The sequence below is a fragment of the Patella vulgata genome, chromosome 1 (genome assembly GCF_932274485.2).
Source record: "Patella vulgata chromosome 1, xgPatVulg1.2, whole genome shotgun sequence".
Lineage (NCBI taxonomy): Eukaryota > Metazoa > Mollusca > Gastropoda > Patellidae > Patella > Patella vulgata.
Genome location: NC_065879.2, coordinates 31,154,802 through 31,168,346, shown reverse-complemented (window position 1 = coordinate 31,168,346; position 13,545 = coordinate 31,154,802). Strand labels below are relative to the sequence as shown.

Sequence of the window (13,545 nt, the reverse complement as noted above, 5' to 3'; positions counted from 1 at the left end):
GAATGGTTAGCACGTGTGCGCTGTATCATAAGGTCTGTCATTGAGTCATCTGACATGGTTTCGATTCCTCGGTTGTACGTGACAAGGAGTAGGGTCGCCTGTCCAGCCACGTGGGTTTTCTCCGGGTCTTCGGGTTTCCTCCCACTGCTAAAGACCCCTACGCGCAAGCGAATTATTGAAATAAAATTGAACCATGTTGTTATCTTGCCGTATAGAATCCCAATATCCAAATATCCAATATTTAAGACACGTAATGAACAAATAAAAACATGCCCTACAACACAATGTGGAAGTAATTGGTAAAGGCTGATTCAAAACGACAAAATAATATTTTTTTTTTTAAAAAGCTGTAGAATGCACTAACCAGGCGTAAACGACTACCGTTCAATTTGAACTGTTCACGGATTTCACCGAACATAATTGATTAGAAATTACAATATTTTTTTTCTCAAAAATTGAATATAAATCCCTTTACATATATTCACATTACATTAATGTGCTTTTAGAACCAAGATAGAGCCATACGCCCTTTAAAGGTAATAAAATAAAACAATAGTTATCTTATAACTTCCAAAACAACAAGGAAGGGTACTTAAAGATATTTCAAATACTACAAAAAAGTAAACTGTGTAAAGAATATTGCGATTTAATTTGCATCCACACCCCCTTCATCCATTCATTGCTTTATGTCTATGCTCATTTAAAACTAGCTAAGCCAAGAAATAACAAGATGTTTATCAACAGTTAATTATATTTTTACCATACCGTTTTTGAGAAGAAGAGTAAGCAAGACACCCCACCCCTCCTCTCCTAAAAAGACAAGATAAGTGATGCCTAGTCTACCCTTGTACATATTGGCGTGCACGTAAAAGAAACCCCCACAGATAGAATTTAGAGAATGGGCGCACTACGTTCTCAGTTCTAGAATGGGATTCATCTTGACATTGAGGTTAAGCATTTTGTATTTTCTTGGCAACCATATCAAAAATAAAAATGTTTATGACCATATGTGAAGCAATACTATAGAGATAAGATAGCAACAATATCAGGTCTTCTGAGATATTCACATGATTCATTATAACATGGTAATGTATCAAACTGATATGATTTTAAAAACCTATATATACTTAAATCAATTCTCTTGAATCCTTAGATTGCAGTCTTGCATTCATACAAAATGGACAGCATGTAAGTATATATGCTTAAAAATTATAGTTTTCATGTTTTGTGTTATCTTAAAGTATCAGTTGCTTCGGCTTCTGAAATCTCGATCCAAAACATTGTTCCCATGAGCGATAATTAGTAATGGTGCCGTGCACACTTGATATCACTTCTCAATGGAATGGACTTTTGATTATCATTCAGCAGAACAATCATAGAATTCGCCTGCAGTATAGATAGTATGGTTTTATCATCACACATTTTTACGAATAGGAGAGATGAGATAAGATCAGTTTTAATTGCATATAAACGTTCGCATAGAGCAGCATATAGATAATACCCGATCTAGCTGCTTTTTGTATGTGTGCGGTAATAAAAGTGTGCAGTACGTTGGTGAGGTAACGTCAAGTATCCCTCGAGAGCATCTTTATTCAATGAAGTGGGCAAATCCTTTATAACGAACTCTTAGTGTCTGTCATTTTGGGCAAATCCCTGTATAACGAATTATTTTATAGTGTCTGTCATTTTGTTTGTGGACAAAGGTATTTATAACGAACTATAGAGTTTTCTTTTCTGTCTTTGTTTATACTTGTGTTTGTATTATTTTTGTTGTTTGTTTTAGTTATAGCTTATTGTATTATGTGGTGTTTGTATCGTTATAGATTATTTGTATTATGTGGTGTTTGTATCGTTATAGATTATTTGTATTATGTGGTGTTTGTATCGTTATAGATTATTTGTATTATGTGGTGTTTATATCATTATAGATTATTTGTATTATGTGGTGTTTGTTTTGTTATAGATTATTTGTATTGTGTGGTGTTTGTCTTTTGACAACATCAGCCTTACCGCCGCCATCACATGATGTGCTTCACGCCACATCTACACCATCTGAACAGTTTTCCAATCATGAAATTTTGGATGATAATGGTATCTTTGAGCTGTTCTGGAAATACAATGAAACCCACATCACCTTCGAGGCCCATGTTCAAACTCTGGGATATGTTGGATTAGGACTATCTGCCCATGGTAAGATGTTTCCAGCAGACGTGGTTGTAGGCTGGGTTAAAGATGGCAAAACATATTTTACTGTAAGTATTTTCGTACTCTCACAAAATGGTAGACGTAGAATTTCCAGCTAAAAAGGTCATTTATATTAAAATTGCATACTCTCTACCACGGCGCTATAAACTTGATTTTTATTTTCTCTCCTCTAAACTCTTTTCAGGGTCTCATTTCACAAAGCACACGTAAGACTTATAGAGCTGAACATTCAATTTCAAGTTGTTCGGGGCTAATCCATGGGTCTAAGACGCATCATTTTGTATTCTCAACTCTTCGGATTACATGTAGCTACACACAAATTATTTAAAATATTTCAAAGTTAAGCTCGAGTTTGTTTTCTTTATTTGAATAATGTTATATCATTGTGTTACTGTTATCATTTAGGATCGTCACACTATTGGACATTACGAACCCATCATTGACCAATCTCAAGACTGGTTCCTTATATTTGGAAAAGAAGAAAATGGTAAAACTATATTGAAGTTTGTAAGGAAGATTCTGTTGTGTGACTCCGAAGATATCTCCATTGAGGTTTGTATGGCAATAACCGTTGCTTTAAGAAAATCAGAGAAAAGTTATTTAAAGCGAGAATTTCAAATTTTCTAAGAAAGTCAAAACATAATTATTTCTATGTCTTTTGCTCAATAGGTTATCAAATCACTATTATACGATCATGGGCATTAATTCCCACCATCAAAAAACTATGACACAGGGAATAACAACACAATTACCTCCCCTGTTTTGCTATTGACAACATGGGGCAGCCATTTTCCAAAGTTGGAATTTGAAGTTAAAAATGATATTTTTGCCAATTTCTCAGCTGGCAATAGCGAATTATAGGATTAATAGGATTATTCTTTAACAAGGTAGGACTGTTTATGGATACCATCTATTTTAAGGCTTTATTTTAATACATTTTAAAAATATAACTTATATAACTTGAAAATTTGCAATTGCAACTTTAAATGAACATAACTGATCAGTAACCGCTGGTGCCAAATACTTTATATTTGATGTATATAAAGAGCCAAACAAAGCTATCACGAAACTGCGCAGCAATTCGTTCATTTAGTGGAATTAAGTAAATGAAACGTATGTGTGTATTTGTAATTTTAGGATGGTACAACTAAAGTTATTTATGCCTGGAATTCTGAAGATCCTATACATGAAACTGGTTTATCTTACCATGGTACCAATAGAGGTGCTAGAAATCTTCTGTTACTGAGTCCTACACAGCATAGACATCTCCCTGCCGATGCCAAACATTTTGACTTTCTTAACAAACAGGTAAATAAACTAAAAGGTTTTTTTCGCAACTTTTGAAGATTTACATATTTCAAATTTTAATTTATCTACATTCGATAGGACCTATAATATTTTAAATATAAACTTCTTAAGTTTTAAAGATTGAAATTTGTTAAAACTTGCAAACTTTAATGATCTATAAGGGGAAGTTATCATCAAATATGTTTTAAAATATTTCTTGAATGAACTATTTTCCGCCTATTTAAAACACTGTTACATTCCGGTTTCCAGTTTCATTTACCAGCACGTTTGACCTATTACCATTGTACATCATTTAAATTACCAGATATTGGTGGTAAAAATCACATGGTGATGGTAAGTCCAATGAATAATATTTCGATACAAACTGTTGAAAAATGTACCCTATTTTCATTACATTAAAGGCATCACTGCTTACATAAGTGAAATAAGTTTTCATTTAGATCATATTTTAATACATGCCTGTAATGCTTACTAAGCAGGCACTAATTATATGATCGTAAATGAATAAATTTTCTTTTTTTTATATACATGTAGAGAATATAATCTCAAGGGTAAGGATAAAGTAATATATATGATCTCAAATCAACAATTCTCCAATACGAAGATATTGATACCAATATGTGATCCAAACAAAATTTAATGAACAAATATTTCCCTATGTAATAGCTACATCTTGATAATAACGAAAAACATTTCTTGTGTGTATTATAAACACTTTAGTTATTAAAATTTGTGAACGTTTAATAATCTTATATTTCTTTTTACAATTTTGAATAGTTTGAACCAATTCTACAGAAAGGTAACGAAGGGGTAGTACACCATATATTAGTTTACCATTGTCCACCATCGAAACAATATGCTGATAAATTTATTAATATGGAATATGAGTGCTATGAAGATGCACCTCGCGAATTAAATGAATGTCGAGCTATTATGTTGGCCTGGGCTGTTGGTGGCGGAGTGAGTTTTTATAAATTTTCTATGAAAAGAACCGATCACTATTAATGTGACACAGAAACGAAATGAAATGAAATGAAATGGGGTTTAACGCCCTATTGTTCTGTTCCGACTGGGCTAATGAAGACGGGCCTACGCCATAAAGTGTGCTATGACGGAAAATTTGCCCGGACTGCGGCGCTACGGCCTTCTCTGCCAAGGGATCTTTTACGTTGTCAGACCCTCCACTCTGCACCACTGACACGAGGAAACCAGGTCGGAAAAACGTGATACAGACGCAACTGAACGGTCTTTTGGGGATAGCACACATAATATTGGATTTTGGGTTAGGAACTGGGCCACAAGCGCTCACACCAAACCTGCTTGGGGGCGACGCTCTTCGAAGTACAATCGACACAAAGCTTGGCCTGCTTATTCCTTGGATAATTGTGAATCGTTTGACGGATTTAGATTTTTAACATGGCGTCAAAATTCCAACACATCATGCTCGGTTCTTGGTTCATAATATGGTGGTACTTGTTATTATTGTTTATTTAAGGTATAAATGTTATTTTTTTGTGTGTGGTGGGGGTAGTTGGTGTGACAGTTCATCTTAGCATTACCTTGAGATTTATTTCCATCCGTTCCGCTATATTATGCAGCAGTTCGCTCAAATTTTGATTCTTCTCAATATTATTATTATGATTATGAATGTTTTGTCTATTACAGCCATTCTATTTCCCTGATGATGTTGGTATGCCTATAGGTGAAAGTACAGACAGTGGTGTATTTGTACTAGAGACACATTATAATAATCCTACATATTTATCAGGTAGACTACATAGTACTATTATAAAACAATTATAAAACACGCTGTTGACTGATGACGTATTTAGGTGTTTATAGTTTAATTTTTAATGGATATGCTTAGGTTAAAATTATTTAGATTTGTTTATAGTTATTTAGATTTGTTTATAGTTGTGCTGTAGATTAAAGTTTAGATTTGTTTATAGTTATGCTGTAGACTAAAATTTAGAGATGTTAATAGTTATGCTGTAGACTAAAATTTAGATTTGTTAATAGTTATGCTGTAGACTAAAATTTAGATTTGTTAATAGTTATGCTAAATTTATTTAGATTTGTTAATAATTAATTAAAATTTAGATTTGTTAATAGTTATGCTGTAGATTAAAATTTAGATTTGTTAATAATTATGCTATAATAAACACAAAAACATATAAAGGAACACAATTACTATTTCAATTAAAGCGACGTTTCGATGGATAGTTATAGATTAAAGTTTATTGTCCCCCGCCTTTCGAAGAAAGCAGGGGACTATTAAAATGGGTTCGTCCGTCTGTCTGTCTGTCCGTCTGTCTGTCCGTCTGTCTGTCCGTCACACTTTTTGGAACACAATAACTCTCTTCCTAATTGAGCTAGAATGTTCAAACTTGGTGTATGTGTTTATTAGGTCAATGCCTTGATGGAGTTCGAAGATGAGCATTTTCCGCTTAGGGTAAGCAGAGATAAGCAATTTGATTGGTTGATGCTTTGGGACACGATAACTCTCTTCCTAATTGGGCTAGAATGTTCAAACTTGGTGTATGTGTTTATTAGGTCAATGCCTTGATGGAGTTCGAAGATGAGCATTTTCCGCTTAGGGTAAGCAGAGATAAGCAATTTGATTGGTTGATGCTTTGGGACACGATAACTTTTAATTGAGCTAGAATGTTCAAACTTGGTGTATGTGTTGATTAGGTCAATGCCTTGATGGAGTTCGAAGATGAGCATTTGCTGCTTAGGGTAAGCAGAGATAAGCAATTTGATTGGTTGATACTTTGGGGCACGATAACTCTCTTCCTAATTGAGCTAGAATGTTCAAACTTGGTGTATGTGTTGATTAGGTCAATGCCTTGATGGAGTTCGAAGATGAGCATTTTCCGCTTAGGGTAAGCAGAGATAAGCAATTTGATTGGTTGATGCTTTGGGACCTGATAACTTTAGTTCTAATTAAAAGGGAGAGTGAGGACACTTGGTGTATAGCTTTATTATATCAATACCTTGACTAAGTCTCGATAATGAGCATTTTCTGCTTAGGGTAAGCAGAGCGATAAGCAATTTGATTGGCCGAGACTTTGGAACACATTAACTCCTTTTCTAATTGAGCTAGAATGTTCAAACTTGGTGTAGGTGTTTATTAGGTTAATGTCTTGATGGAGTTCGAAGATGAGCATTTTGTGCTTAGGTTAAGCAGAGATAAGCAATTTGATTGGTCGAGACTTTAGAACACAATAACTCTCATTCTAGTTGAGTTAGAATGTTCACACTTGGCATAGGTGGCTATTAGGTGAATGCCTTGATGGAGTGTGAAGATGAGAATTTTTTGCTTAGAGTAAGCAGGGATAAGCAATTTGATTGGTTGATGCTTTGGGACACGATAACTTTAGATCTAATTAAGTGAGAGTGAGGACACTTGGTGTATAGCTTTATTATATCATTACCTTGACTAAGTTTGATAATGAGTATTTTCTGCTGTCATGTCATGGCTGAGTTCAATTATTAACATTGGTCGATGCTTTGGGACAAGATAACTTTGATTCTATCTGATAGAGAGTGCTGAAACTTAGTGTATAATTTGATTGCTCGATACTTTTGAAAAAAATAAATGTGCGATTAATTAACGTGTCATCTATTTATTTTGGGATTTCGGCGGGGGACATCAGCCTCACTGTTGGCTTGTTATATTTGAATTGTTTAGATGTTGTTGATAGTTCTGGATTAAGGATGTACTTTACACCTACACTAAGAAAATTTGATGGCGATATAATGCAGACCGGAGTTGCTGTAGACTCCTTGCAAATGATACCACCAGGTTATGCCAGCTTCTTATCTACTGGTTACTGTGGCGTTGATTGTACTAACAGGGTATGTTTGTATTCTGTGTCCTAGTTGGTGCCAAAAAAAAAACAATTTCATTTCATGTATTTGTATGAAACAATCACAAGTCCCAACATTTACAGTAGTAACAATAGCAACACCCAAATTTTATCAATTTAGAAAAAAATATTTTAATTGCAACCGATTATCATTTTTAATATACACAGAGACTGGAGGATGGGACGTAAAATTATATTTTCTGGTATTATGTACGAAAACAAAATATCATAGTCTCGTATAAATATACAGGTCACAATTCTATGGAATACAATTACTGCTTTTTACTTTTCGAGAAGCCTAGTCGAAACGTCGCTCAGTAAAAAGCAGTAATTGTATTCCATAGAATTGTGACCTGTGTACCCTAGTTTAATTACTAAATGCCATTGAAACAGTTTCTCGTATAAATAATATTATGTTTTGAATTGCACGAATACCAAAGGCATATTAATTATAGATTGATCAGAGTCACTTTGGATCAGTGATTCTTAACCAGTGTGCCGCGAGATCTTCCTATGTGTGCCGCAGAATTTTGAACGGCACACTAAGAAAATGCGAAAAACCACATGATAATATTGAGTATTCACTGGTGTCTACTGATAAGTTCATAGCTGTGTTTTTCTTTATTTAGTTCGAGTCATTATACGTGTCTAACTTGTCCCTGTCTACAGTTGTATGTCGTATGACTTGCCATGTTTTTATTTTGCAAAATTCAAATATTTTTCATATATATTTAGCCAGGTGTACCTCTATGTTTTCACGTGTTCCAAGGTGTGCCGTTGGCAAAAGAGGGTTGAGAACCACTGCTTTAGATAGTAGTTACAGACGATGCATTTATTTGAAAATGCTCTTTACCATTACTTCTGGAATATACAAGCCTAGACTATCTTTGAAAAATCATAGTGGCATATTACTAACCGTACTGTATGGATGTCAATATTTTAACTTGAAATAGATATCCTCAAATCTTCCAAGCTACCAATGTACACTGACTTTTAAAGATACACTGTGTAAAATTCAGATAATGAGCTGACCTTTCTTGCTATAATAGTTTATAGATATTGAAATCAATATTGAAAATTTCATTCAAATTACTTCAGTCTGAGCGAAGTTAGCAATGTTTAAAGTTTTGACAAGAACGAGATAGAGAGCGAGAAATGGGGTTTAACGTCCACTCGACACAAACTAGGTTATTTCGGGACTAACACATGGTTCAATTTTTTATTTAAACAATTCGCTTGAGCGTAGGGGTCTTTAGCAGTGGGAGGAAACCGGAGAAAACCCACGAGGTTGGACAGGCGACCCTACTCCTTGTCACGTACAACCGGGGAATCGAAACCCCGCCAGTTAACTCAATGACAGACCGTGTGTTTTGACAAGATGTAGCGTCCGTAGATTGTTCATTATCGTAGTCACGGTACTTATCCATTATATCGTTAAATTTTCAAATTCTGCGGGAGTTCTAATCCATTTAAATCTTGGTCATTCGATTGTCCGGTGTGTTGGTTATAGACTTGTCAGGTGAATAAATCTGTAAAGAATAGTTTATATAACATTTGAAGCAAAATAAAGTCCAGCAATAGACAGATTTAGCTCTTAAATAATGTATATTTAATTGTATTAAAACAAATTAATATTTAAATGTGTTATTCAGGCTTTTAAAGATCATCCTGAGGGTGTCAAGGTATTTGGTATATTTCCACACTCACACCTGTTGGGTGAAGCTGTTAGATCACGTATTATCAGAAATGGTGTAGAAACTGTTATTGCAGATGATGAAAATTATGATTTTGATTATCAAGAATCACGTCTGTTGAGTAAGGAGGTCGTTATCAAACCAGTGAGTAAATGAAATGTTATAATTTATATTTTAGAAATATTAAAATGCCAGATACAATAATTTTACCCACACAATAAAGTACACTTATCCATAACTGTATTAGGCAGAGGCTTTTAAGGGTGGAGATGGCCAAAAATCTGGAAATCCATTATTTTCAGTATAAGGTTTTTACGAGGCACTATCTGTCGAATTTAATCAAATAATTACTAATAAATCAAAATACATTTTGCAGGAGCGAGTGTTGAAAACCACTATGTCTATGATTTGTATAGTATTTTATTTTTTTTAATGGCAGGCTGCAGTCCTTGTCAAACTACTGGTAAACTGTAAATGTTTTATATTGTGAATATTTTATTGATTATTATAATTACAGGGTGACATTATAGAAACTGAATGTAGATATAAATCTGATGATAAATCTACTGTTACACTCGTAAGTATTATCTAAGTTTATACCCTTAAAGATACATTCCTACCAAAGTATTTATGGTGTACATGTACATGTTTATATATGGAAAATACAAACACCCAGTCTGAACCAGAGCTTGCCAGGCAAGATACGCCCACATTTTGCAAGAGATGGATAGAGAAGCTAAAAACAAAAGCGATTTTTCGTAAAATCAGGGCCCATAATCCAGAAAGTTGTGGTCTGAAGTGTGCCAATATCTAAAGAGGCTGAGATCTTTGGGACATAAAGATATATTTTCAGTTTCATCAAAATCGGATAAAAATTGTGACCTCTAGAGGGTCCACAACCTTTGTATTACATACTTTTACACAATTCGCCTACAAAGAGGGGCCATTTTGTCGTAATGGTGATATATTAAAACGGTTTTCAAAATCGGATAAAAAATTGTGGCCTAGAGAATCCGCAAGCTAAAAAACACGATTCTTCGTACAACCAGCGGCCATAATCCAGGAAGTTACGGTCTGATATGCGCAAATAACGACAGAAACCTAGATTGTTTGAACATAAGCATATATTTTAAGTTTCATCAAAATCTGATAACAATTGTGACTTCTAGAGGGTCCACAACCTTGGTATAACATACTTTTACACTATTTGCGTACAAGGAGCCGCCATTTTGTCAGGCAGTTTTGGTCCGATTTTCACGAAATTGGAACTTAATCGTCATTAGTTGTAACGGTGATAAATTGAAACGTTTTTTAAAATTGGATAAAAAAAATTGTGACCTCTAGAGGGTTCACAAGCCAAAAACGTGATTTTCGTACAAACAGGGGTCATAATCCAGGAAGTTACGACCCGATATACGCAAATATCAACAGGAACCATGATCTTTGGATTATAAACATATTTCAAGTTTCATCAAAATAGGATAAAAAGTGTGACTTTTAGAGTGTCCACTCCACAATCTTGGTCTTAAATACTTTTACACTATTTTCGTAAAATCAGGGGCCATAATCCATGAAGTTATGGTCCGATACATGCCAATATCGAAAGGAACCGAGATCATTGGGAGACAGACCTATATCTCAAGTTTCGTCAAAATCGGATATAAATTGTGACTTGTAGAGTGTCGACAAACAAATTGTGGACAGGGGCGGCGGCATAATACGTCCACATGAAAACGTGGGCGTATAAAAACACCCATGGGACGTCCGCCGGGGAAAATGTAAGGGTATTACTGACAGCCCATTGGCTTGCCTGTTCGAATGATGTAGATACCCTTTCATGGTGTCGATAGAATAGATATCTATTATGAGACAGCGAGGGACTTGAAGTCACGTGACAGACACAGATGTTTATAATAGATTTCTACGGCTTGGTGCAGTTTCCTAATTAAAATGTTTTGAGACGGATTTGAGCAAACTTTTGATAAATATATTAGTTTAATATGTTTTATCTCAAAAATATCATCAAATCACAGTTTTTGCTGTGGGAAGGCATGTTTTTGTTAAACCCTTTGTAATTTTAATGGTGAGTTGAGTGGTCTGACATATACACTTTAGATTATAAGGTCTGTAATTGAGTCAAGTGACACGGTTTCGATCTAGAACTGACCTGGTGTGTGTCAAGTGGATATCAAAGCCTTCTCTCTAGTTATTTTGGGCAAGAGATTGTCACATGGCAAGTGTACACTGAAATCACAACCAGAATGTCCTGAGTTTTATTCCTGGTAATTCTGAGAGTTAAAATTTTAGTACCATTTTCTGGTTGTCATTTTTTTTCAGATCGATTCAGTTATAGTACCTTTTTTTTCTGGTTGCCAATTTTGCTGATGGAATCAGTTACAACTATTCTGTTAACTAATTCTTAAATATTTTTTTTTTTACATTGTTTCCCACAGGGAGGTTTGTCAACCAATGAAGAGATGTGTTTAGTATTTTTGATGTACTATCCACGTGTTGATATAGGACAGTGTTCGAGCTTACCTATATACGACATGTATCTGAAAAATGGACCAAATAATGAAAACGTTCGTAAGATGATTAAAGATCTTGGAACTATGGACTGGACCAATAAAACAATCCAAGATCAATTTTCACAATCCACTCAACAATCACGTCACTATTACACATGTATAGGCAAAGAAGGCTATTCCTCGGTAAGTATTGGCTTAAAAAGTCCACTCACACTTTAATGATTTTTCATTGTCAATTTCTTGCTGTGACATTCCATTGGCGATTAGTGCTGGATTTAGATGAAAAGAAGCCCCAGACTATTCCATTTGTGAGACCCCTTTCAATCCCCAACCCTTACATCTAGAAGATGATGAAAGTGTATTTTAACACATTTTCCAGCAAATCCGAGGATAATGACGGATGTTTACGGTGTGTATAAGAAAGACTTATGGCAGATCTTGAGCCCTATACTTGAGCCTAGCAAGCTTATAGATAAATCTGGTACTGTCAACGATTGGCTCACATTGTGGCTTATATTAAAGTGTGCATTCAAAAAAGCTTTAACAATGCTGACAGTTTTTCAGAGATGATAAAAAGGCTGTATTTCATTCTCTATTTTCTAACAATTACACTAAAAACGATCAGCTATTTATTTAAAGGCTCAATACCAGTCTTCTTGTAACAGAATAATATGTCCCAATCTTTATTCTGGTCAACAAATTGTACTATTACAGTATTCCAATTAATTGATGATACAAATTTCATCTTAACACACCTAATTTAAAAAATTGGAAAAATTCAACTAAATGATTTGAAAAGCCTAATGTAAACCTTTTCAAATGTGACTTGGATTTAAAAATATTTTCGAACCCTCTGGACAAGTAAAATAGGATGTAATGGATAATTTACACAACAGGTAGGACACTTAAACATCTAATACTTAGAATAAGGTTAATATTTATTTACTGGAGCTGTCAAGCCAGCAAAGGTGTTATTGTCCCTTTAAATCTTACATAATGCATCTTCAAATTTTAAAATATCAAGAAACATCCGTAGTTATTTCATTATTTCCTTTCCTTGTTCAGTATCAGAGAACAGAGGGTGCTCCACCTACCATATCAAAGAAATATGTTCCCAAAGATGTTTGTTCCGAGAAGGTCTTAATTGGTTAATCTCTGGAGAATAAAGGATGGAATTGATGTACATGGAAACGGACTTTGAACTTAAACCTTGCATTGTGTGATCTACAACTGAACTAAACAACTGAATTAATTAATTGTTAATAACTGTTGAAGTTAAAAGATGACCAATTTTTTAAATGCATCACATGCCTCGTGATCTTAAATAATCTCAAAAAATATGTGTTGATGTTTTTTGCAATATAAATAGTGCACTGAAATTTTTATATTAATATATATTTTTCATATGTTTAATTGAAATGTTACAATTATTTCTCTATTAAAAATGAATAAAGTGCTTTCACAATATTTAAGTTTGCAAGTGATTCAAAATACTGTAAATGACAATCAACAGCATGAACACAACTATCACAAAGACATTAGTGGATGTGGCAGCACTTGATTCAATGATCCCAAACATTACTTCTTTTATGTATGTACAAAGAAATAAACGAAAAACCTACAAAATATATTTTATTCCAGTAAGAAAACAGATGAGATCTTTAGCCTACTTTTAACTTTTCCATGGCATCCAACAAGTTTATTTCAGATTTTTTGGTAGCATTACGTTTAATAAACCTATTCAAAGTCCCAACATTTTCTTGAACTGTTTTAATAAACTTATCTGAAGGACACACAGCATCACTTTCTAGATTAAGTCCGAAGACAATATCGTTAACTTCGTCGTCAATATTCACATGATATACAGAAGTAAAAACTGTTTTAATACGCGTCATTAACTCTTTCTTTAATTCTTCATCTCTACAAACCAGATTTAAC

General features: G+C 34.1%; 1 protein-coding gene across 1 annotated transcript; it reads left to right on the top strand.

Annotated features, from left to right (window-relative positions):
• Nucleotides 1-2,058: 2,058 nt before the first annotated feature.
• Nucleotides 2,059-12,893, top strand: LOC126820838 (DBH-like monooxygenase protein 1). The gene is made up of 11 exons (XM_050548975.2): nucleotides 2,059-2,252; nucleotides 2,611-2,757; nucleotides 3,343-3,513; nucleotides 3,763-3,846; nucleotides 4,291-4,473; nucleotides 5,179-5,281; nucleotides 7,208-7,374; nucleotides 9,038-9,223; nucleotides 9,597-9,656; nucleotides 11,533-11,790; nucleotides 12,673-12,893. Exons 1-11 carry the CDS (start codon nucleotides 2,196-2,198, stop codon nucleotides 12,757-12,759), a joined length of 1,503 nt encoding a protein of 500 aa, XP_050404932.2. The 5' UTR covers nucleotides 2,059-2,195; the 3' UTR covers nucleotides 12,760-12,893.
• Nucleotides 12,894-13,545: the final 652 nt, after the last annotated feature.

What these genes read in the sequence shown, in the direction of transcription:
- LOC126820838 (XM_050548975.2), top strand. Translation starts at nt 2,196, where the DNA reads ATGTTTCCAGCAGACGTGGTTGTAGGCTGGGTTAAAGATGGCAAAACA. An exon ending in TTGACTTTCTTAACAAACAG is followed by an intron (nt 3,514 to 3,762) that starts GTAAATAAACTA and finishes TCCGGTTTCCAG; the next exon opens with TTTCATTTACCAGCACGTTT. An exon ending in AGGAGGTCGTTATCAAACCA is followed by an intron (nt 9,224 to 9,596) that starts GTGAGTAAATGA and finishes TTATAATTACAG; the next exon opens with GGTGACATTATAGAAACTGA.